We start from the raw sequence: 24716 nt of genomic DNA, 5'->3' as shown, positions 1-24716 counted from the left end.
TACAGTCCACATGTTTGCAGGTGGGAAAGTCAAACTCTGTCTTTATTCTTTTACCATTTTATTCGGGATAGGTAGCAGCACTGCCTGGGAAGACCCTTGGGAGGGAGGAGAAGGAATCTGTTGGATGGAAATCTTACCTTTGAGCATCAGTTATATTTATTTAATGCCTAGTTTCAGCCCTTTTCATATTAGACTTTCCAACAGCAAGTCAAGGAAAGTCAAAGAGTGGAAGGAAGTTGGGCTCAGAGGAAAGGTTCTTTTTTTTTTTTTTGAGATGGAGTCTTGCTCTATCACCCAGGCTGGAGTGCAGTGGCGGCATCTTGGCTCACTGAAATCTCTGCCTCCTGGGCTCAAGCAATTCTCCTGCCTCAGCCCCCCGAGTAGCTGGGATTACAGGCATGTGCCACTATGCCCGGCTAATTTTCATATTTTTAGTAGAGACAGGGTTTTGCCATGTTGGCCAGGCTGGTCTTGAACTCCTGACCTCAAGTGATCTGCCTGCCTCAGCCTCCCAAAGTGCTGGGATTACGGTGTGAGCCACTGTGCCCAGCTGGAAAGGTTCTTTTAAGAGTTCCACAAAGTGGCCAAAAGTTTGTTCTTGCATTTCATCATGCATATGCCTTGGAGTTACATTTTTGGAATAAGACTTAAGAAAACAAACTTTCCAGGTAACACGTAGCTGGTTCCCATCTTTCTAGCATCTCTGCCTTTGGCTGATGTGATGCCATACGTTCCTGACAGTTAATGTCGGCTCTGTAGGGGTCTGATGCCAAGTACAGTCATAGCTCAGCCATGAAATAGGGCCTTCTAGATAGGCCAGATTCATTGCCCTTCCCAACAGATGCCTCTCCATTCCCCACACCTCCTGACTCCACCAAAATGAAGTGGAAGCACGTCTTGAGTTGCCCACTTCTTCTGCGTCTGGTCAGGCACACGTCAAGAATGTTGGCTGGTGATGGGCTCAAGGCAGGCACAGCCCGCTTCACTGAGTTGTGCATGTGTGCAGGCTTGATTGACACTGGCAAAATCTGCAAGGATATTTCTAGACATTCCAAGTGATTGGTTCCTCTGAGGAAATGAAACATTAAAAAAAATATATATATATATACATGTATATTTAATTAGTTTTTTAAAACCACAATTGAAAAAATTCTTTGCCACTGGGTAGAATTAAATCTGACAGGAAACCCTAGGAGTTTTTATTAGTACCATTATTGTTTTCTTTGGCTCCATGTATTATGTCGGTAAAATGACAAAAAAAAAAAGGAAAAAAATTGTAAAAGACAAATATTTTGTACAAAAATACAAAGTTTTAAAAGCTCTTTAAGTATATTTCATATTATTACTAAGAGCTGGCCTATATATCTGTATGTCTGCATATTTTTCCTACACTTGGGATTTTAGAAATGTATGGCACTGTTTACACAGTATATGCTTAAGTTCTTCCTATAACTCAACGACCAATGATAACCTTTTTCTGACTGGAGTGTTCCATACTTTGGAAGACATAATTTGTATAATCGCACGGTTACTGACGGAGGAGAATCTATGTGATTCAGTCCATGTGTGCAATGAAACTCAGCATATCACCCTGGGGAACATTTTAGTTCCCAAGTCTTTGGGTAATGACGGATGGTAAAAAACACTAGCTGTCAATTTTTTTTCAGTAATTGGTTTTCAGTGCTTTTTTTTTTCAATCTGATGAGAAGGTGATGCAATAAGAAAGGAGTGTCCTTTTCCTTTGAGAGCTGAAAATTTGCTCATGTGATCCCATCACAGTCCATTATAATGCAGATGACAGTACTAAAAGAGAGAAATAAGAATGGGCATTAGTTTTTCTTAAATAATAAAGTTAATGTGCAATTCAAAAAAAAGGAACATGTATTTTTATAGGACAGTGTCTAAAATACATAATTCAACAATGCTTATTTTTCAAAGAAATGTCTAGAAGATCTTATTCAGATGAAAAGCTAAGTTTCATTTTGAAAAGCCTATTCTGGGGAAGCCTGGTCCCTATTCAAATCCCAAATGGCCAAACAAAGCATACAAAAGACAAATCTGAGTTACTTGTCACCATCAATTATAATCTCTTGTTTAGATATCTGTGTTTTTCCCCCTCAACTGACCCAGCTGTGAGTTCCTATGTATCTTAAGGTCCCTAGCACTTGGACCAATGCCTGACACATCAAAGGTGCTCAATAATTGTCTGTTGAATGGCAATACAGATAATTTATGCCTCAGTTACTTCCAAAAATAGTTTGACCAAAATATATTTGAGGTTTTTGTTTACTGCCAACTTTTTAAATGAACAGCTTTATTGAAATATAATTCACAAATTGTATAATTCACCCATTTAAAGCATATAATTCAGTGGTCTTTGGTATAGTCACAAAGTTATACAATTTAGAACCAATCTAATCTAATTTTAGAACATTTCCATCACCCCAAAAAGAAACCCCATACCCATTAGCATTCATTCCCCATTTCCTCCATCCCCTATCACAAACTTTTAATCTCATTCTGGTGAAGAAAACTAAGATGCCACATTCCAAAGAGGGTCGTGTGTTAAATGAAGCTTTAGATACATAGCCTTTGAAGTCAAGAAAATCTCCAAAAGCTGCTTTGGCTTATGAGCTTATAAGTAGCACAGACGATCTCCCTCTATTATGTATCACAGGATCTGGCCTATAGTAGATGCTCAATAGATACACATGGAATTGAATGCTTGGCCACCTGGATTAGCTGTGTATGGATGTCTATGGAAAAGAACTAACATTGGTGCTATATCTTTTTTCTTTTTTGAGATGGAGTTTCGCTCTTGTTACCCAGGCTGGAGTGCAATGGTGTGATCTCAGCTCACCACAACCTCTGCCTCCTGGGTTCAAGCGATTCTCCTGCCTCAGCCTTCTGAGTAGCTGGGATTACAGGCATGTGCCACCACGCCCAGCTAATTTTGTATTTTTAGTAGAGATGGGGTTTCTCCGTGTTGGCCAGACTGGTCTCAAACTCCCGACATCAGGTGATCCACCTGCTTCGGCCTCCCAAAGTGCTGGGATTACAGGCGTGAGCCACCGTGCTCGGCTGGTGCTATATTTTAAAGAACAATTAACTCACAATATAAGATACTTATCTGGGTCAGTTAGTTTAGCATTCGTTGAGTACTTCCTATACATGAGGCACATTTATTAACTTATTTAAATCTTCACAACAACCTCGTGAAGAAGATGCTATTACTATTCCCCCGAGGTTAATCAACTGCCCAGTTAATAAATGGCATAATCAGGACTGAAACCTAATTGCAGAGCTTGCATTCAGGGCCCTTGTACTCACCACCCCTCACCCTTTCATAGGACATAAGCTGGCAGCTCCCTCTTAAATCCCATCTACTGCTCACCTGTCTCCCTGTCTTTTTCGCAAATGAAGTTATTGACGTCTTCACATTGGAAATCGTTCCACTGCCCAGCATAAATCAACCCAGCACAGTCTTCTCCTGGCCCGTGGCCATGACCCCAGTTATCCGGCTGTCCAGCTTTCCAATTTCTTTTAACAAAACAGAAATTGAATGTTATTTGCACAGTAATGCAGAGCTTTTCTTTACTCAAGAGCAGCAGAGAATATAAAAAAACAAAATTGAAGCATGTCATTTATCCTGGAATGAAAATGCAGTTTAAAAATCAGTACATGCTCTTATTCAGAGAAAGGAGGAGCTGTTTTGCAGAGTAATGCATAATGCGGCATCTCCCTGTGGGCTTGTGATCTTTGCTACCATGAACCAGACTCACTAGGCTGGTTCATCACAATGCGGAGGGAGCGATTCTTGCTTTGGGACAGTTAGATGAATGACTTTCTAATGTGTACTGGAATGCTAACTTCTGGGCATGAGTGTATATATGTGTGTGAATATCTATTCATTATGAGGACATGATACACACACACACACACACACACACACACGCACACACGATCTTGTGAGAACCCAGAAGGACCTTGTACATTTCAATATCTTGCCTCTGACAAGTCCAAGAGCCAGGAAGAGAAAGTGAAAGACTTTTGATATACATTTACAAGAACCTACAATTACAAATAACTGGTTATGATTGTCTGGGTGAGTTGTAGAAGGTTGATTGCTTTAGAAAGAAATAGTAATTTAATCTTACTGAAAATGACTCCTACATTTCACTTCCTTTTTTGGGAGAGAGATTCTTAAAAACAAGTTTTCTTTAGGATGAGTTCACATGGGGCTTGTTAACTTGGATGCTGCTGCTCAGAACAGCACTTTGCCAGGGATAACAGTTCTTGATTACGTTTCCATGAATAAATCAGGTGTGCTTCCAGACTCACCCCTTGAAGGTTCAATCTTGTCTAAGAAGCAGATTCATGCACAGAAGCTTGTGGCTGCTGCCTGAGAGGACAAGCCTGCCTCACGTGGAGGGTCTGGAAGAACATCTGCAGCGGAGGGTGCCTCCTATAAACAATGACTCATTACCGCACCGGCCACAGGGTGTCCTTGGGTCACCCGAGGAGACAGCCTGTATGGCCCTGCATCTTTGGACAATAACACCCGCAAAACCAGAGGGCAGCGGGAAAGGACATTATAGTCAAAGGGTGGGGACAGGGTAGAACTGACTCCCCCACACCAAATGTGTATTTTGGGATTTAAAAAAAATGAGTATGAAGGCCGGGCGTAGTGGCTCATGCCTGTAATCCCAGCATTTTGGGAGGCTGAGGCAGATGGATCACCTGAGGTCAGGAGTTCGAGACCAGCCTGGCCAACATGGCGAAACCCCGTCTCTACTAAAAATACAAAAATTAGCTGGGCATGGTGGCGGGCACCTGTAGTCCCAGCTACTTGGGAGGCTGAAGCAGGAGAATCGCTTGAATCCAGGAGGTGGAGGTTTGCAGTGAGCCAAGATCATGCCACTGCACTCCAGCCTGGGTGACAGAGCGAGGCTCCATCTCAAAAATACATATATATATATGGTGGCCTCAATTAAATAAACCTAGTGATGAAAGAGAATTCAGAGGAAACCATCGATTGGTGAGAGTAAAAATGGGATGCTACTTAGAAGGGAGAGTTAGAAAATAGTCTCACTCACTCACTCACTCACACCAGGCATCCATAGCACTCCTGCTATGAGCCAGGTATCATCTGGGTGATGGCAACATAGCAGTGCAGAGAAGAGACAAAGTCCCAATTCTTAGAGCTTACATAACAGATGAGTCAAAGTGAGTTCAAAATCTCAGCCTGTGACAATCTCAGCCTGACGCCAGATAGAGATGAAGCTGGAAGGAAAAGTAGTTTACTTTCACATTTGTTTTTTTGTGTAACCCTTTCCACCTTGTGAGATTCTTCTGGAGATGTCAACAATGCCTGAGCAGTTTGATCTTGTGGACGTATACTTCGTTCATTTCTGTCAGTAATATGAGGGGGTTTGATTCCATTTTTGTTTATAAAATTTGAGATCTATGATTCCTGAATGTATAATGATAGGATATTTGATATTCTTGACTTCTCAGTTAATTGGGAAATTGTATAAATATGACTTCTTTGGGCTTAGAAGTCCTGCTTAATATTTTCCTCTTGCATTTCCTTTTGTCATTTTAAGTTAAATAAATAAAAAGAATGTATCAACCAGGCAGAGAAATAACTGAGTGATAAGAAAGGAGATAATCTTTATCACCTTTCTCCATTTGTTTTTCCAGGTCACTGAAATTCTTCACATACAGTGCTCAAGGCTTTCCTTAGGACTAAAAGCAGAATGCAGTTCTGTGACCATAAGTGGAGGTGACTGCAGTAGGCCAGAATGGGTGGAAAGTGGGTAGCCTGAAGCCAGACTGAAGGGACAATTTATTCTGTGGGCTGACCACCCAGTCTCAAAGCATCTCTTTGGCAAAGCTAAAATCACATGGAGTGATTTGTGGCAAAACGCCTCAGTCTGCATGTTTATAATAAAATAGAACATAATGTGTCAAATAAGCAAAATGTATATATTTTGGAGAAGAATGTCAGCTTAAATAGTGCCTTAACCTCATTCACAGGTAGATTCTGGCAAGATGAATGGCTGAAGTCTGGGGCTCAAAGCCCTGAATTCTACATTATCATACACATGTCACAGAAGTGAGCAGTAGCAGCACATACATATACTTGGACATCACACTCTGAGTACACCAGGAATCTTGGAAATGCTTGGACTGATTGCTCCAGTAAGCTGGAAACACACACACACACACTTCAAATATATATATATATATAAATATAAGATATTTAGAATAGGATTTAGAGGCTGGACACGGTGGCTCACACCTGTAATCTCAGCACTTTGGGAGGCCGAGGTGGGTGGATCACCTGAGGTCAGGAGTTCAAGACCAGCCTGGCCAAAATGGCGAAACCCCATCTCTACTAAAAATACAAAAATTAGCCGGGCCTGGTGGCAGGCGCCTGGAGTCCCAGCTACTCGGGAGTCTGAGGCACGAGAATCGCTTGAACCCAGGAGGTGAAGGTTGTAATGACCCAAGATCATGCCACTGTACTCCATCCTGGGTGACAAAGCGAGTCTCCATCTCAAAAAAAAAAAAAAAAAATAGGATTTAGAATATAGGACCATAGAATGAAAGGGCCTGGAACAGAACCTTTAACATCTTCTAATTCAGCCTAGCGCAGTGGCTCACACTGTAATCCCAGCACTTCAGGAGGCTAAGGCAGGAGGATCACTTGAGGCCAGGAGTTCAAGACCAGCCTGGGCAACACAGTGAGACCATCTCTATAAAAAATTTAAAATAAATTAGCCAGGTATGGTAGCTGATGCCAGAAGTCCCAGCTACTCAGGAAACTAAAGTAGGAGGATCACTTGAGCCTGGGAGGTTGAGGCTGCAGTGAGCCGTGATTGTGCCACTGCACTCCAGCCTGGACAACAGAATGAGACCATCTTAAAAAATAAAAAATAAAACACAAAAAACTGAAAACACAATGTATGATATTATATGGAGCAGTCTGAATAGACAGAAAGGCACCACATTTTATCTTTGTTATGTCAAGATGAAAGCTGTGACTTGTAACGTGACAGCGTACTCCCACCAAATGAGGTCCTGTGGACAGAGGAACAGAAGAGCTTCTAGTGCGTTTGGGGAGATTCTCAGGTATCTGTCACATCTCTGGTGATCTAAGGTGGGTAACTGCAAGCAGGGTAGGCAAGAGAGGCCTTAAAAACCTCCCTTAGCATTCTGCTCTGAGCAGGTGGGCAATACCCAGGTCCCGTATGTGTCCGGCTCCCGCACACTGTAGCAGGCAGCCTCCATTAACAATGACAGTCTGCCCAATGACATGCTTACACCTATACTCATTACACCAAGAGTAAAAGGATCAGCCTTTTTTTTTTTTTTTTTTTTTTGAGACAGAGTCTTGTTCTGTCTTGGGAAAAAAAAAAAAAAAAGAAAAGAAAAAAGCCAAGGCTGGAATGCAGAGGTGTGATCACAGCTCACTGCAACTGCAGCCTCAACCTCCCAAGCTCAAGTGATCCTCTCACCTCAGCTTCCTGAATACCTGGGACCACAGATGCACACCAGCACACCCAGCTAATTTTTAAGTTTTTTGTAGAGATGGGGCCTTGCTATGTTGCTCAGGCTGGTCTCGAACTCCTGGGCTCAAGCAATCCTCCCGCCTTGGCCTCCCAAAGGAAAAGATCAACTTTGACATGTTCTTGGTTTTATAGATCCTTTCTACTGTTGGTCTTTCTATTTCACTGCTTTCCAGTCTTTATTATTTCCTTCCTTTGACTTACTTAGGGATTAATTTGTTCTTCTTTTTCTACCCTGGTAAAATGGAAGCTTAGATAATTGATTTTCAACCTTTAAACAATGTTTCTAATATATGTATTTTAACTATAAATGTCCCTTTCTAAATACTATTTTAGCTGCATCCCACAGATTTTTACATGCTTTCATCTTCTTTGAAACATTTTCAGATTTCCTTTGTGATTTTTTTCTTTGACCCATGGGTTATTTAGAAACGTGTGGTTTAAAATAATTGGGATTTTACAGATATTTTTCTATCTATGTCTAACTTAATTATTTTGGTCAGAAAATGTACTCTATATAGTTCTAGTTCCTTTTTTTTTTTTTTTTTTGAGATGGAGTCTCGCTCTGTCACCCAGGCTGGAGTGCTGTGGTGTGATCTCAGCTCACTGCAACCTCCACCTCCTGGGTCCAAGCAATTCTCCTGCCTCAGCCTCCTGAGTAGCTGCGATTACAGGCACCTGCCACAACGCCTGGCTAATGTTTTTTACTTTTAGTAGAGATGGGGTTTCACCATGTTGGCCTGGCTGGTCTTGAACTCTTGGCCCCAGGTGATACACCTGCCTTGGCCTCCCAAAGTGCTGGGATTACAGGCGTGAGCCACATGCCTGGCCTGATAGTTCTAGTTTTTTAAAATTTATCGAGACTCATTTTATGGCCCAGAATATAGTTCATCTTGGCGAATGTACCACATGCACCTGAAAAGAACATGTATTTGCAGATGTTGGGTAAAACGTCCCACAAATATCAATTAAGTCAAGTTAGTTGATTGTGTCTACTATATCCCTATCAATTTTTCCATCAGTAATTGAGAGGGGAATGTTGAAATCTCCTTTGAAGGCCTGTTCTTTGCTGTATCCAGTTAGGGTTGCTATGTTCTATTGACTGTGACATGGCCCTGGAAACCTGCCTTTTTATAACATGATCCCAATGACAACTGCTCGCTCATACTGCTGCCCCCACACTCCAGAAAAGATTCTGCAGGCCAGCACAGAGGCTGGCTCATGGCAGACACTTCAAGATAATTCACCAAATGTTATCATGAGACTGTGGGCCAATGGACTCTAATCTCTAGTCAGGGGCTGGGTGTTGACCAAGAATGAACTTTTTGTAGGACCTGGTGAAATGAGAAGAATAAGGACAATGTGTGTGTGAATGTAAGATGGCCAGGCGTCTCTTCTTGGAAATAATTATAGATTTATTATTATTTTTTTAATGCTGAGATTTGCTGATTGGTACTTTCTAAAAGCCTTGTCCTTAATTGGCAAATAAAATCCTGCTGATCTGTGTCGGCCCTGCCAGTCTTTCTTTTGAAATTGTATTGGTGTGTGGATCCAAAGCATCTGGGGACCCATACTTGGAACTGTCCTGGGCCATTGCAGATGGCATCTCACGCCACCCTTTCCCCTCAGCTGGTCCTGTCCTGCTGCAGTGCAGAAAGAGCCAGAAGATTCAGCAAGTCAGGTTGAGTGTTTCATGGGAAATAAGCCTGAGCTCAATCTGTGTGTCCCCTAAGCCTTTGGCTTCTGTTCCATGTCACTGTTGCTTTCTGTCTGTTCCAGCACTTTCTTTCTCAAACAGGTCTCAGCATGAAAAATGAGGTGAGGCTGAGACGCAGAGGAGAGAGCCTTTTATCCCTTGTCTATTTGCTCTTTAACAGTAACCACAAAACCCGCAAACTGTTTTAAAAGGATTGTATGTGTGCTGGGAGAAAAGAATAAGGGGAAATCAGTGCTACTTAATTCTTCTTAGCCTGGGCAAGGGATGGGATGGTGCCAGGCCCATCAACTTCTATTTTTTGGAAGAGTTTAAGAAGGACTGGTGCTAACTCTTCTTTGAATGTTTGGTAGAATTTGGCTGTGAAGCCATCTGGTCCTGGGCTTATCTTTTTGGGAGGTTTCTGATTGCTACTTCAATTTCCTTATTTGTTATTAGGCTGGCCAGGCTATTTCTTCCTTTTTTTTCCTCGTTTTTTTAAGAGATGGGGTCTTGCTCTGTTGCTCAGGCTGGTCTTGAACTCCTGGCTTCAAACGATACTCCCACCTCAGCCTACGCTTTCTATTTCTTCTGGATCCAGTCTCGGTAGGCTGTAGGTTTCCAGGAATTTATCCATTCTTCTAGGTTATCCAATTTGTTGGTGAATAATTGTTCATAATAGTCTCTTGCGATGATCTGTTCCAGAAATCACTGCTGGTGGCAGGGGAAAGGGAGGTGGATGGGTCAATGCTTGGAGGCCACAGATGCAAAGATGAGGAGAGGAAAAGTGAGTCTGACTAGGAGGAGACATATTTGGGGCGGTTTATACTGGTTGGAGACCCCTGAGAGCCTGAAGCCCAGTCCCCATTCCCAGGCCATGCAGAGAACGTTTTTCTTGTCTTCTTTACAAACCTGTTGTGGGACTTGAGTGAGACACTGTGTGGACACCCCAATCAGGATACTGTAAAATATATACATTCTGTGTGGTATTTATCTGCAACTGCTAACTAATATGATAATAATTATGATAATAGCAGTAATATACCAATACCAGCAGGTACTATTTCTTGAGCACTTCCTATGTGCCAAGCCCTCGACTAAATGCTTTGCATACAGATATCACACTTTATTTTCACAATACTGACATAGGTATTTTGGAAAATTCATCTTATAAATGGGGACATGGAGGTTTTGCAGAGTTGAGCAACTCACACGAGGCCTCGCAGCTTTGAGTGTTGCTGGGTCAAGGCCCAGAACCCCGATCTTGCTGATGCTAGAGCATGTACTCCCTCCCTCGACTGCACTGGCTTTCTTTCTAGTTTGTGCAATGTTTATTATTACATATCAAATTAAATTAGCCTTTGGTTATTGAGACCTCATAACACGCCTGTCTAACTTATTCTTGCTTTTAAAATTTGATCCGGGGGAATTTTACGTTCCTATGTATTCCTTTGGGTAGAAAATGAGAAGCGCAGCCTGTGTGGTGGCTGGGGTGCAGAAGCTGAGGATTTGGGAGGCTCCAAAATGGCTGTGGTTGGGGACTGGGTGCCCAGTAAGGTGTCTGGTGACGTCATTCTTCTCAAGTCCTGGATACCAAGCCGGTGCACTCCATCCAAATCATGTAATTCTTGCTGGACCCCAGGGAAGAGGAGAAAAATTTCACATTGGGAGAGCTGGCATAGACAGTAATGTTCCAGCTCAATCCATTCCATATGGGCCAATCCAGTTTTTTTCTTGGGGAAAGGCTTAAGATTGAATTTCTTAGTGAGTCTAACCCAGACCTTTGTACATTTATAGCAGTGAAAAAAGTGGAGAAGATGATTTTTTGTTTCAGCTTCTCCCAGCTCTCTTAAAAAGGACCCCGGAGCTCTTGGCTGTCAAAAAAGCAGAATTTTGTCTTTTAAAAAAATAGTCTCTGTCTCCCATCCAATCCCCAGTGCCAACCTTCTACAGCTACTGTTTTAGATGGTGATTCCTGCAACTGTTTTGAGTCTCCTAAAGTGCGTCCCTGCTGTGTTGGGCACTTTCCTTGGCTTGTCAGGCAAATTCTCAGGTGCTAGAGCATGCCAGGGAGTACCCCTTCCTCTCCCCAGGACAGGTGCAGAGGAGCAGATGAGTCTCTGACAGGCCTGCAGCAGATATCCACTTGCCCTTAAGGGCAGTCTGAGGCTCACCTTCAGGGCAGACCTAAAATCTTCTGATGTTCCAAATCAGTATTTGGCCACGTGTTTATTTTTTATAAACAGCTGGCCTGGCCAGGGGCGGTGGCTCATACCTCTGATCCCAGTGCTTTGGGAGGCCAAGGTGGGAGGATCACTTGAGGCTAGGAGTTCGAGACCAACCAGAGCAACATAGTGGACCACGTCTATACAAAAACTTTAAAAATTAGCTGGGTGTGGTGATGTGCACCTGTGATTCCAGGGACTTGGGAGTCTGAGGTAGGAGGATCGCTTGAGCTGGGGAGATAAGAGGCTGCAGTGAGCCATGATCGTGCCACTGCCCTTCAGCCTGGGCAACAGAGTGAGACCTTGTCTCTTAAAAATAAACAAACAAAAACAAGAGAGATGGCCTTATTCTGGTTTCCTCCTTTATCTTCTGATCCTACTCACATGGAGAATTTGAAAGTACAAAAGAGCCTGTTTATCCAAATGCACATGCACACGCACATAGGGACATTTAAAAAACTCGATCTGGCTTCTCCATCACCTCTGACCCTCCTCCCTGCTGCTCAGCTGATAACAGGGCTAGGCCTCCATGCCCATGAGACTCTCTTAGGCCTGAAACACCCTTGTTTTCTCCTCTCCTGGGACAGCCCCAGAGGCCACACCGTGGACTTTGCCTAGTGCTCAGAAGGTGCTTCCAATGTGGTGACGCTCTTGTGCCTGGTGGAGCCTCTGCAGGGTCTGGCCTCTCTGTCCCCAGCAAACTAAAGGTTACTCAAAGGGGTTTTTTTTTTTAATTCTATTTTTTTTATAAATTCTGCTTCATTTGTTACAGTTTCTTGCAATTTTCACACCCGTCAGAGGCAAAGCCAGAGTACGGAGATGTGAAAATCAAATTGATACAATACAGTCATTGTTAGATCTTTGGGTAGAATTAGGGAAGGAGCTAATAACCCCTGGGGTAGGATGAGGCCCTGGAGACTTCTAGGTTATCTGAGAAGGTACCTCAAAGTGATTCTATTCTTTGTTGCTTCTTTCATAGAACTTAGGTCACATGGAACTTATGGGGAATCTTCAAACCTCTAGGGGATGGTTATCCCGCAAATGCAACTTTGTTTATAGTGTATTTTAACTTACTATGTGTAGGAAAATCACACATTTGTAGTTTCTTTTTTTTTTTTTTTTTCTTTTTTGAGATAGAGTCTTGCTCTGTGGCCCAGGCTGGAGTGCAGTGGCACGATCTCAGCTTGCTACAACCTCCGCCTCCTAGGTTTAAGCAATTCTTCTGCCTCAGCCTCCCGAGTAGGTGGCATTACACGCATGCGCCACCATATCTGGCTAATTTTTGTATTTTTTTTTTTTTAGTAGAGATGAGGTTTCACCATGTTGGCCCGGCTGGTCTCGAACTCCAGACTTCAAGTGATCCACGCACCTCAGCCTCCCAAAGTGCGGGATTACAGGCGTGAGCCACTGTGCCCAGCCAGGAAAATTACACATTTGTAGTTTCTAATCACACTCTGCCTAGAAGCCCAACTAGGGGTCAGGGGCACCCACAGTGTGATCCTGAAGGGAGCTCCCCAGTCCTTGGAAACACGCCTGGGGCGAACGCTGAACATGCCTGAGGTTGCCTGGGCTTCATCATCCTTTCCCATAGCATTTAAAGAAAATGCCTTGGCCAGAAGTATTATGCTGTGTGGTTTTATGAGTTTCATGATTTTTTTCTTAGAAATGAAAAAAAATTCACTCCATGAAAAGAAGAAAGGAAAGCCTTATTTGACAGCGTATCGACTGTCAACCACGATTTCCCCAGGGGAGATATGCAACTGGTACCAGGAGCCCCAGTTTGGGAGGAGCGTCTAGGACACGAGGTCATTAAGGAAGAAACTGTTGGGAGTCGGGTAAGAAGTGACAACAGAACAGTGAGAGCCTGACCACCAATCTGGAAGCTTCTGAGTACTTACTTGTAGTCTGGAGATGTCCCATCCAGCCACTTCCATTCATTTTCACGCTCTGAGTCTGTGAGGCCGATCCAGTGGCTCTCTCTCCCTACCATCTGTTTTTTTATCCATTGCTGAAAAACAAAGCAGAGATGGTGCGTGACTATTTTTCAGAACAGATGTCTCAGGCCTTTTTCTTTTATTTAACATTTAGAAAAAAGGACAATTTAAAAGAGGATGGTTGTCAGAATGTGTAGCCTGCTTTTGTTTTCTGCTTTTTTCTTGCTACTTGCTTTGTTTTGCGCTGTTTGGGGGGCTTTGACTTTTTTCCTCTTACAAGTTCACAACAGATGTTAAAGTGAGGCTCTTCCTCTAAATCACTCAGACAACCCAATGAATGTCCACTGGTCCCACTTCCTCCTACCACCCACCCATTTCTCCCATGTCCTAACCATAGGAATAGTCATGATATTCTTGGGCACTTCCTCTGGGCTGGGCCCCACGTGCAGTGTGTTGCACGCAGTGTGTCTTCAAGCTTTTATAACAACCCACTGAACAAACATGAGAAGTAGCCAAGCTGGGCTTGGGCCCTGGTCTGTGTATTCTAAAGCCCAGGTGCTTGGTCACTCTCTGCCGTGTGCTCATTCCAGTCAGTTACTACAGGAAACATCTGTTTATAGGATTGTGTCTGCTGGAGATAACTTAGGGAGAAGGGAGGAGGCCACTGGAATTGGTGTGGTATCAAAGAAAGTGCTGCATTGTTGCTAGACGGGCTGCAGTTTTGGTCTCAGTCTGCATAAACCTTGCTGGGCCTCAGTTTTCCTGTCTGTCAAATGAGGATAATAATAATATCTATTCTCTAGGGTTGTTGTGAGGTTTAAGGGAGAAAATGCCTCGCACAGTGCCTGGCATGTAGAAGGGGTCTAATGAGTGGACACTAGCATTGTCATGTGTGGGCTCTGCCTCCTCAGCCTTCTTCGCTCTTCCTGACTCCTCTGGAGGCATGCGTGGTCCCTTGCACCCGACTCCATCCCTACAGTGTTCATGCCTCTCTCTGTCCCCACAGGTGCCTGGTGGCAGCCCTCAAGCTTCTCTGCATTATAATTATTTCAACAGCCACCAGAAGGAGCCACACATCTCCAGGCTTGATAGGCAATATCTTCCAGGAATAATCATGAAGATACAATTCCAATGCCATGAATGCTTCTAGCCACTGGATGAAACCCAAATCTCTGTAATGTTGCCTCCCATGTTTACGTGACTAGGAATTCGTGATATCTCTGAATCCCCAACAAGCCTGCAATTTCCAGATGTAAACTATCCTTAAATTATAGTTTTCCCCAACCAAGTATGTGGCAGGCATACCTGTTCCTCTCTAGTGTTTATGAAAACAAGATGTGAAGACTTGTCTTCACAGAAAAGCTTTGCATCCTCAAAAATTTCTTTCTCAACCGAAAAATAGTAGCATTTGTCTGTGAAGTTCTTCCAGTGAGGCGGGCAGCCTAGGAATGCAAAAATGGAAAACATTGATTAAAAAATCACAGAAAGCACTCTGCCTTTCTTCAGCTGTGTTTCAGAGGCCAAAACTGTGGTCCTGCTGGGAGCAGCCTGAGCGTCCCTGCACGAGGCCCACAGCTGATGTTCACGGACGTGCTCGCAGCAAGCATGAGCCCAGAGTAGACTGCAGAGCACAAGCCAAAACCACATAATCTGGAAAAGATCTTTGACTGGGTCTTTGTTCTTCTGTGTCTGGATCCGTCTTCACAATGACAGAAATAACAGAAGCAACAACAGGAAGCAGGGCAGGCACAGATGTTCAGCGTCAGTCTGGAATCATACGGAACCTATGAACAGTTGGATGTGAGAACCCAGCACCAAAACTGGGCTCATGGATCAACAAAGATAACCTGGGCCTCACCGACCAAAATCAAGTAGAATAGGGGTTGGGTCGAAGGAGAGAAAAATAGGCTTGGTTGCTAACCAAACATTCAAGTTTTGCCAAAGGTTTAATTATCAAAAGATTAGAAGGCACTGTAACATCTAACACCTTCTCAAAAAGAAATTAAATGTAGTCATCAATAGCAGAGGGTTCCATCCTCATGTTGATGGAGCTAACTGAGGGAGCCCATCTATCTCCAGAGTGAGGATGTAAAACGAGGGAAGAGCGGTCAGGGTGCCAGCCGCAGGCTTCCCTGAAGGAAATGTTTTGCGTTGTGTTTGTCTTCTGAGGGCTGGCTCCTATAAATGAACAAGTGTAACAGCCAAGTGCGGTGGCCCACACCTGGAATCCCAGCACTTTGCAAGACTGAGGCAGGAGGGTTGCTTTAGGCCAGGAGTTCAAGACCAGCCTGGGCAACATAGCAAGACCCTGTCTCTACAAAAAGGAAAATAAAAAATTAGCCAGGTGTGGTGGCACACCCCTGTGGTTGCAGCTACGCAGGAGTCTGAGTGAGAAGATCACCTAAGCCCAGGAGGTCAAAGCTGCAGTGAGCTGTGTTTGCACTACTTCGCTCCGTCATTCCAGCCTGGGTGACGGAGTGAGATCCTGTCCCATACATACATACATAATACATAAAACAAATGAGCACTAGAGAACCCGATGGCGTTTAGAGAGAAACACATGCCTGGTATGGAGGCCTGTTTTGGCAGCAGGGCTCCTGTGCCAGCCCCTATGATGCCTTTGCTGTTAAATGATAGGTAGCAGGGGACAAGACGTGGTGGCTCACACCTGTAATCCCAGCACTTTGGGAGACTAAGGTAGGTGGATCACTTGAGGCCAGGAGTTTGAGACCAGCCTGGCCAACATGGTGAAACACCCTCTCTACTAAAAATACAAAAATTAGCTGGCTGTAGTGGCACACGCTTGTAGTCCCAGCTACCTGGGAGGCTAAGGCAGGAGAATCACTTGAACCCAGGATGTGGAGGTTGCACTGAGCCGAGATCACGCCACTCCACTCCAGCCTGGGCAACAGAGTGAGACCCTGTCTCAAAACAAAAACAAAAACAAAAACAAAAACAAATAACATCGGTGGGGCCACACACTGGGGGTTGGCTCAGTCTCAAGCACATGCACTGCCCTGTCCCCCTGGCTGGGGGAGGGCTTGGACTTACCATTGTCCTCCGGTGCCGGGGTTGGCTCATTCTGCAGGGCCAGGGGCACCACCGCTCCTGATGGGCCAGGAGGGCCGGGGGGGCCCTTGGGGCCTGGCATGCCTGGTACCCCAGGCAAGCCTGGCAGTCCCCGAGGTCCAGGCACCCCAGGCTCCCCCACGGTGCCCTGCAGTCCCTGGAAGCCAGGAGGGCCCTGGGGGCCGGGGAGTCCTTCTTTGCCTGGTGGGCCCGGGGGGCCTGGGTCCCCACTGGGGCCCTGAGGGCCGGGCTTCCCAGGGGAACCACGGGAGCCTTTGGGGCCCTGGGAGCCTTTAGATCCTTTGCCACCACGCTCTCCGGGGGGACCAGCTGGTCCAATTGGGCCTCTCTCACCCGCAGGGCCAGGCGGTCCAGGCTCCCCCTTCTCTCCTTTCTGTCCCTTGTTGCCAGTTGGACCAGGGGGTCCCTGGGATCCTCTGTCACCTTTTGGACCCCTGGGGCCCGGTGGACCTAAAACATAAAAAAAAAAGGTGTCAACATGAAATCCACTGCAAATAATAGTTATGAATAATTTTTCTTCTTATAAAATCTCCAAATTAAAAAAACCTAGCATACAAAATATATACATCACGAAAAGATCATTTGTTTATCATACTACTGTAGACTGTTATGGGCTAAATTATGTCCTCCTCCAAATTCTTAGGCTGAAGTCCTAACCCCCACCACCTCAGGATGGGACTTATTAAGAGACACAGCCTTTACAGAGGTCATCGAGTTAAAACAAGGTGACATGAGTGACCCTAATCCAATAGGACTGGTGTCCTTAAGAAGAGGGGATTAGGTCACAGACACATAGAGGAAAGATCGCTTGAGGACACAGGGAGAAGATGGACACCTGCAAACCAAGGAGGGAGGCCTCGGAGGAAGCAACACTGCTGACACTTTGATCTTGGATTTGTGGCCTCCAGAACCGTAAGGAAAGAAATGTCTGTTGTTTAAGCCTCCCAGTCTACGTAGTTTGTTACGGCAGCCCGAGCAAGCCAATATACTGTGTGTTCTTCAGTAAACTCACCCTTCCTCTTCAAGCTTTTAGAATGTATTGTAACAATGCACAACTTTTTAGTGCCCCCCGATGTCCTTCATGATGACACTGACAGCCAGGGGCTTATTCTTCACAGTGACTCACACGATTAAACTGGGTTCTCTTAGTCACCTGGGCCTATGTTGTCATCAGCAGGAAAGTTGTGCAGACCAGGATCAGGATTTCCTCTTATTTATTTCCTCTTTTCCTTAATTTGATAAATATTTATTAAAGACTTATTATATGACAAGCACCGTGTTAAGGTATTGTGGGATAAAGAACTGAAGGAGACCAAAAAATGCCATCAAGTGTTGAGAGACATTGATGTATTAATTCTCTCCCCATAACCAAGCCTGTAACTTCCCTATAAGCTTCCTCTCTGTTGTACCCCAGCTAGCATGCCTGTGCTGTCCACCAAAGCTGTGGGGGTGCTGCTGTGCTTAGGGCTGGGCCTCACTCACCCATGGGCCAGCTCAGAGGGACGCAAGGTCTCTGTGGGAAAGCCTGGTGGGGCTCTGCTGCCCATTGTGGACAGGTGTCCAAACTCTGGGTGGGTTTGTAAGTCTAATAATACACATAAGGAAGGTAGGCTAGAGAAAAAAGTTATGTGGACCATCTAATTGGGAAGAAAAGCAAATACTGCTCATCCCCATCATCCCATAAAGAGGCCCACGTAACACAGGATTGTTTTTCTATCTTTAGTTTCTCAGGGGTAACAGGAAATTTCACACAAATACTCCCCTACCAGGAACTGTATAGTGAATGACAATTTTCAGGGTACTTTCACATACATTATGCCACCTGACCTTGCCTGTGCGGTAGAATTCTCATTGCACAGATGAGGACATGTAGGGCCAGAGATGCCAAACTATTTGTTCGAGGATACTTAGCTACTAGGAACAGATACCAAGGAGAGTAAGACATGGTCAGTCACAATCTAGTAGTGGAGCTGGGGCATGAACTCAGGTCTTCTGATGTTGAAATGAATGAATCTTAGAGTTTCTGAAATCTCACAATTCTGCATGAATAAGTATAAGGCCACACTTACTCTCTCTCTCTCTTTTTAGAGACAGTCTCACTCTGTTACCCAGGCTGGAGCAGAGTGGCATGATCATAGCTCACTGCAAACTTTGTACTCTTGGGCTGAAGCAATCCTCCAACCTCAGCTTCCTCCCATGTAGCTGGGACTACAGGCTTGTGCCACACTGCCTTTTTTTTTTTTTTAATTTTTAGTTTTTTTGTAGAGATGATGGTCTCACTATGTTGCCCAGGCTGACCTCGAATTCCTGGCTTCAAGCGATCCTTCCCCATCGGACTCTCAAAGTGCTGGGATTACAGGTGTGAGCCACTGTGCCTGGCCTTACTTTTTCTACAGAAGGAGAAAGCCTCTAAAGTTAGAAGGATAGAAGTGCTAGAGCAATGGAGGATGGATGGCAGATCTACCCTAAGTTCCTTTATCCCTCCTGCTCCTTGTCCTCCCTCTCCCATTGGTCTGAGGACAGAACCATGAAGCAACCCTTCCCATCTCTGTAGGGGGATCTCTCTGTCTCCTTCGCCCGCCAGGTCTTGATGGATGTCTTCTGTACCCTAATATCCATGGCTCCCAGTCAGGCCAATTCATCTGTGTTCTCTCTTAGCAGAAGCTTAGGCTCTGGACTTAGTTTGCTTATGTAAGGCTACCCATATCTTGCTCACAGATTTATCAGCAGGACCCTCTTCCAGTGATAAAGAGAGTTTACGCTAATGGCAAGGACTGGCCTAAATGCATTCTTTCTAGTGTTATCTGCTCCATAAATGGGAGACTTTAGAAGACTTAGGGATGAACTCACTTCTACCTAGACCCATGTCACTGACCTCTGCCCACAGCTCCTGTGGACTCCTCCTTGTCTTCAGCAACCCTGGGCTCTGGGTCCTTATTTGCACCCGCTAGTGAAGGGTCCATTTTCTCGGGTTCCGCCAGCACCTCTAACCTGCGTGTCTACAGCTGAACTTCTTGTCTCTTTGCTGTGCGTGTTCTCCCTCCATCATCCCTTCTCCCACCACATTGCCACAACCCTCTTTTCCTTGCCTTGACCCTGGTCATGACCCTAGTGTGGCTCTCTTCTTCCCACCTCTCAGTCTTTTTTGGAAGGTGTTCACAGTAACTCCTTAATTGCTCTTCCTGTGATTCCTCTCCATTCATCCCACTCTGACTTTCGTCTTCCTCAAGCCCAGCTCTGATCTCCACTGGCTCAAGAATATGCAGCCCCACCTGATCAGTCTGGCATGAAGGCTCCTCCCAACCTAGTCTCGCCTGTGTTTATTCCATCCTCCTCTGCATTTTCCATACATCTCTTCTCTGACAATTTCCTCTGCCCATGTCCTTCTGTAAAATTCCTGGCATCCTCCCAGGCCACCTCAGATGGAAGTTTTCTCTTCTTCTCTAATCTTTTAGTCCTTGTTTGTTCAACTCAAGACCCTTCTCCATGTCTAGCCCCTTGTAGGGTCTGGCCCATAGTCACTATTAAGCAAGTGTTTATCAAATACATGCGCATCATGGTTAAAAAGTCCAGCACTCTAATGCTCACATTTTGTGCCCCAGGTGAGATCAGTAGGGACAGGTTTTTGGGGAAGGGTGACCTGCCTGGTGCCCCACATCTTATAATCTCTGTATCAGGCGGGCTGTGACTGCCACTATGAAATAATCATAAGGAGATCCATCTTTCCTTGCTACTGACCCTCATGAATTAATCCAGTGGGTCTCCACATCCACAGTTGGACTTTTTTTCTGCCTAATCTGGTCAGGCTCACCTAAATAGCCTATGCCATTTAGTAAAGACAGGGAAGGCAGACTTTTTGCTGCCAGATCTGTCTCCTTTAAAAAAGTAACTTAGTGCCTCTGTGTAGCTGGGAAATAGCATCCCAGAGATGAATAGTGGTGAAGGTGTCACGTACGTTCCGCCACAATGGACGTAGCATTATGGATAGTTCTAGGGAAAAAATACTGACAATTTAGGCCAAAACAAAACAAAAAATTCTAGTACATGTGGAGTAACTGCAAAATTAAAAGAAACTGTTTTCTCAACTATTTCTGTTTTACTTATGTTCTGTGTTGAACTTTAGGAAATCCAAATAATGAAGATGGCATATTGGGAAATTCAAGTGTTTTAAGAAATAATCTTTAGCTTTATTCTCTTAATTTTTTTTTTTCTGATAATTTGTGTTTCTCCATCACTCACATCTGGGGTTGGTGCTATCCTTGCAAGTTATGGGAAATGAGTTTACCTTTGACCGTGAAAGAGGGACTGATCACAGGCTTGTGTCTGCTCGGACAGACTGCTGGTGGCGGGAGCTGTATTTCTTCCAGAACACCTTCTTCTAGCTTCTGACAGAGTTCCAAAGATACAACTCTCCCTTCCTCTCCTGACATGAATCCAAGGCCTCCCTCACCTGGGGTGACAGCTTTTCATTCATCCTGTTTCCTTCTGGGGTAGGGTAGTTTATGGTGTTCAGTTATTTTCCTCTGGACTGGAAGTGGCTATTGAATCTCCCCACCCAGTCAATGTATAAGTTGTGGCTTATGTGAAGAACGACATCAAACGTGGATCCCACAGACAGCACGAGATTCCAGCAGGTGCTAATCTCCAGATCTTGTGAAGGAAGGGAGTAAATATGGGGGAAATGCACGTTTTTGCCGTTGATAAAGATCTCCAGTTCTACTTGTGATTGATTTCCCAGCTGGATTAGTATAAAAACCAAATTTCCCCATCCGAAGTACTACATCCATCTTAAATAGATTACCTGTCTTTCTCTTAATCAGATGAGGCTTAATATTCCTGGCTGTGGCTAAACTGGCAAGCCCACTGTGATTGGTGTCTTCCATTACAGCTGCCCCAGCCTTCCAAAAACCACGAAGGAGCTGGCACTCTCTGTCCTCAGATGCTGGGTTAGGTCAAAACATATTCTATGTGTCTTATAGATCAGGAGATTCACATAATCTACTTTGGCTCATTAAGACAGGCTAGAAATTTCCTGGATATTTTTTCCTTTAAAAAAATCATTGAGAAAAAGAGCTAAAGCCATTTAAAAAGTCAATACTGGCTCCTGATAAAAAAGTAGATTATTAATGCCAGCATTCGTTTTCCTCTAGGACCCGTGATGCTGGCACTGCTGATTAGCATCTGGATGATCTCAGGCTTTCAGGTCTCACTTGACTCTTTTATTTGGCAGCTGTCAAGGTGAAAATAAAATGAAATAATGAAATAAAATAGAAGCTACCCTTAGTGCCTGAAAGAAAAAAAAGAAAAAAACAGAGTATTTATGAGCTTGTGCAGCAACAACTTGAATTCGGAGTTGAGAAAACAGCAACGCCGCATGTGGAAACACATGTGATGTCCTACGTGGAAGGACATTTGAGGTTTGCTTTCAAACTGACTGAAATTTTAACTCAATGTCAAGGCCAAGTACGGGTGGCTCACTGGCTCAGGTTTCTGAAATGCCAGGATACCCATGCGGCTGGTAAAGCTGTCACAAGCTCCAGAGATGCCTGAATATCAACAATACCGGAGCTCCAAGCAGCCTGGGGTTTGTGCTGTCAGTGACACCTCTACCCCACGGTCCCCAGGCCCCACGGTTTTAGGAGCCTTGAAAACCTAAATTTTCTAAATAAGCAGTTCAAAGAGGATGGAAGACTTTAAATCACTGTGCTGTTTGTGCTTTGGCAAACCAAACTGTAAGCCTGAGAAGTGCCCAGCCCAGTTTCCTACCCAAGAGAAGTTTCAAATGTGTTTTCCAACAAAACTCCTGGTGCTTAACAAAAGGAAGAGAAACCACTTTAATTCTTATTGCCATCCAAAATCTTAGAGACTCAATGTTAAGACCCACTGGTGGTAAGATTGGAAGATAGACAAGGTAGAGGAAAAACAGTGATACAATCTGAGACATTTTTCTTCTCATTTAAAAATCTACTTTGAATGCACTTAAATTAATCAAATATTTATTCAATGCCTGCCATAGGAAAAAGTCATTGTGCTTCACTGAGGTAAAAAGGAATGTACAGATTAAAAAGAAATACAGTTGGGCTTTTGGAAAGCCTCAGAAGCGCCTTGTCCACAGAGGTTATATTTAACCACTGTTTCTTGCCAATTGTCCATGGTCTGCTTCTGAGCCTGTTAATGGATGCTCTCCGGGATCTCCAGCCATGCCGTCTTGTTTGGGGAAGGGCAGCATGAGGGAGTGGTTGGCAACGGGAGGAACTGAGGCCCCTGCCTGACCCACATTGCACTGTCCCCTGTCCCATCGGCCTTCATGTGCACCTTTCAAGGTTCAGGTCAAATGTCAATCCCTATTGAAACTTTAACCAACTGCTCTGCTGTCAATAAACTCTCTGTCATTTCCACCTCCCCAAACATGTTATCTATTCATGGTGGAAGCATGAGTTTGCAACTAGACAGACCTGAGTTTGGTGCTGTTTGCCATTTACTAGTTGTTTGGCCTTGGATAAGTTACTGAGGCTCTCTGCGTCTCAGTTCCCTCCCCTGCAAATGGGGAATGTCAATAACTCCTCCCTTAAAGAGTTGTGACAATGAAAGCTGATAATTTATCCAAGTGCTTAGCAGCGTGATTGGCATAGCACAGACACCCCAGAAATGTGGACTGAGAAAATGAGTGAAAGCTAGCTAGATGTCAGCATCCTGGGGTCTGATTCATCTCTAGGGCTGGGCACTAGAAATCCAGCAGTAAGTACTTTTAGACTCAAATCATCCTTAACCCCACCTGTGTGATTTTATTCTTTGTGCATATGAAGCTGTTTTGTTTTCCACTGTAATGTACTGGCTACAGCTGCAGCAGAAGGGAAAGCTTTGAAGGAAGTGACCTTATTTACATTTGGGTGTTAGGCTGACCCCACTCTAGACACTGCACTAAGTACTTTCTTTATATTACACCTTCGAGTCCTCATAACTCTAAAAGGTACACACAGATGAGGAAACAGAGAAACTGAGAGGATGAGGAACTTCGTACATGAATTAGTCCCTGTCTGATTCCAGAGCTCTTGTTCTCACTCATTAAATCTGATGCCTCTTGGAAGAGCAGAGAGGGAAAATGTCTAATTGTACAGGAAGGATGCAACTGACGCTTTCCTTAGCTTGCAGAGGAACAGCCCAGGAGGTGGAGTGATCTTTGTACCTAGAAGCATGTGTGAGAAGTCCTCTGTATACATAATTAGAACAAAAATCTTTATATTATTTGTACCAAAAAATAAGGTTTTCTTTTTTCTTTTTTTTTGAGACAGAGTTTCAGTCTTGTTGCCCAGGCTAGAATGCAATGGTGGAATCTCAGCTCACCACAACCTCCAACTCCCGGGTACAAGCGATTCCCCTGCCTCAGCCTCCCGAGTAGCTGGGATTACCGGCACGCACCACCACGCCTGGTTAATTTTATATTTTCAGTAGAGACGGGGTTTCTCCATGTTGGTCAGGCTGGTTGCAAACTCCCAAAAAATAAGGTTTTCTTAACAAGGCTTCTTGGTTGATAGATGTAGAGATAGATGTGAACATCTAGCTCCCAATTCTTAGTGCGGCAAATGTCTACGTGGCTGAACTGGACAGTGAGCGCCGGGGTTCATTAAGTGCGAGTCAACAGGAATTTTCTGGAAAGGATCAGATTATTTTGAATCTTGCAGATGCCAGCCCCACATAACTCAATGTTAATCCATCCTGCTTTATCCATCTGCCCCTCATCCTCCGGGATGAGATCTGCATGTACAGAAAGGGAAAGGTGCTAGAGAGAAAAGGTGTGGAATAAAACACTTGCATTCAGAAATGGAATTGCTTCTTCCCCTCAGTCTCTCGTTCCCTCGGAATACCTGCTGGGTATTGCTGGTCTGGAGGCAGTGGAAGAGAATGAATAGAAAGGGAGCAGCTTGGTTGGCTTGGGAAGCTTCTTAGATCAACTCACAGAAAATGCGGTGAGCAACAAGACCAGGGATAAATGTGACAGTGTCTCTGAAACACCTTGGAGCCTGGTTTTAGAACTGAGATTTTCTTTGTCACATATGCTTTTCCACGAGTCAGAAACCTCACTCTATTATAAGAGACATCTTCCTGTTAACGTGTCTACATGGGCCTCTTTTTCTGCAACTCCCCAGTCTGTATCGCCATCTATCTCATTGCTCATGCTAAAGACTTCTGAAACATCCTG

The 24716-nt window shown here is 44.4% G+C and overlaps 1 protein-coding gene across 1 annotated transcript in view; it reads right to left on the bottom strand.

The window, feature by feature from the left end:
* Positions 1 to 1098: 1098 nt before the first annotated feature.
* COLEC12 (collectin subfamily member 12) overlaps positions 1099 to 24716 on the bottom strand; it is a 181716-nt gene continuing 158098 nt past the window's right edge. Inside the window, exons 6-10 of the mRNA XM_024236061.3 lie at positions 16478 to 16966; positions 14732 to 14868; positions 13391 to 13500; positions 3395 to 3540; positions 1099 to 1803 (exon numbers count right to left, since the gene is read on the bottom strand). Of these exons, the coding sequence (XP_024091829.1) occupies positions 1784 to 1803; positions 3395 to 3540; positions 13391 to 13500; positions 14732 to 14868; positions 16478 to 16966 (902 nt within the window). The 3' untranslated portion in view covers positions 1099 to 1783. The remainder of the gene's footprint in view (positions 1804 to 3394; positions 3541 to 13390; positions 13501 to 14731; positions 14869 to 16477; positions 16967 to 24716) is intronic.

Source organism: Pongo abelii, chromosome 17, assembly GCF_028885655.2.
Source record: "Pongo abelii isolate AG06213 chromosome 17, NHGRI_mPonAbe1-v2.0_pri, whole genome shotgun sequence".
Taxonomy (NCBI): Eukaryota; Metazoa; Chordata; class Mammalia; order Primates; family Hominidae; genus Pongo; species Pongo abelii.
This window is presented reverse-complemented; position numbering and strand designations above follow the sequence as displayed.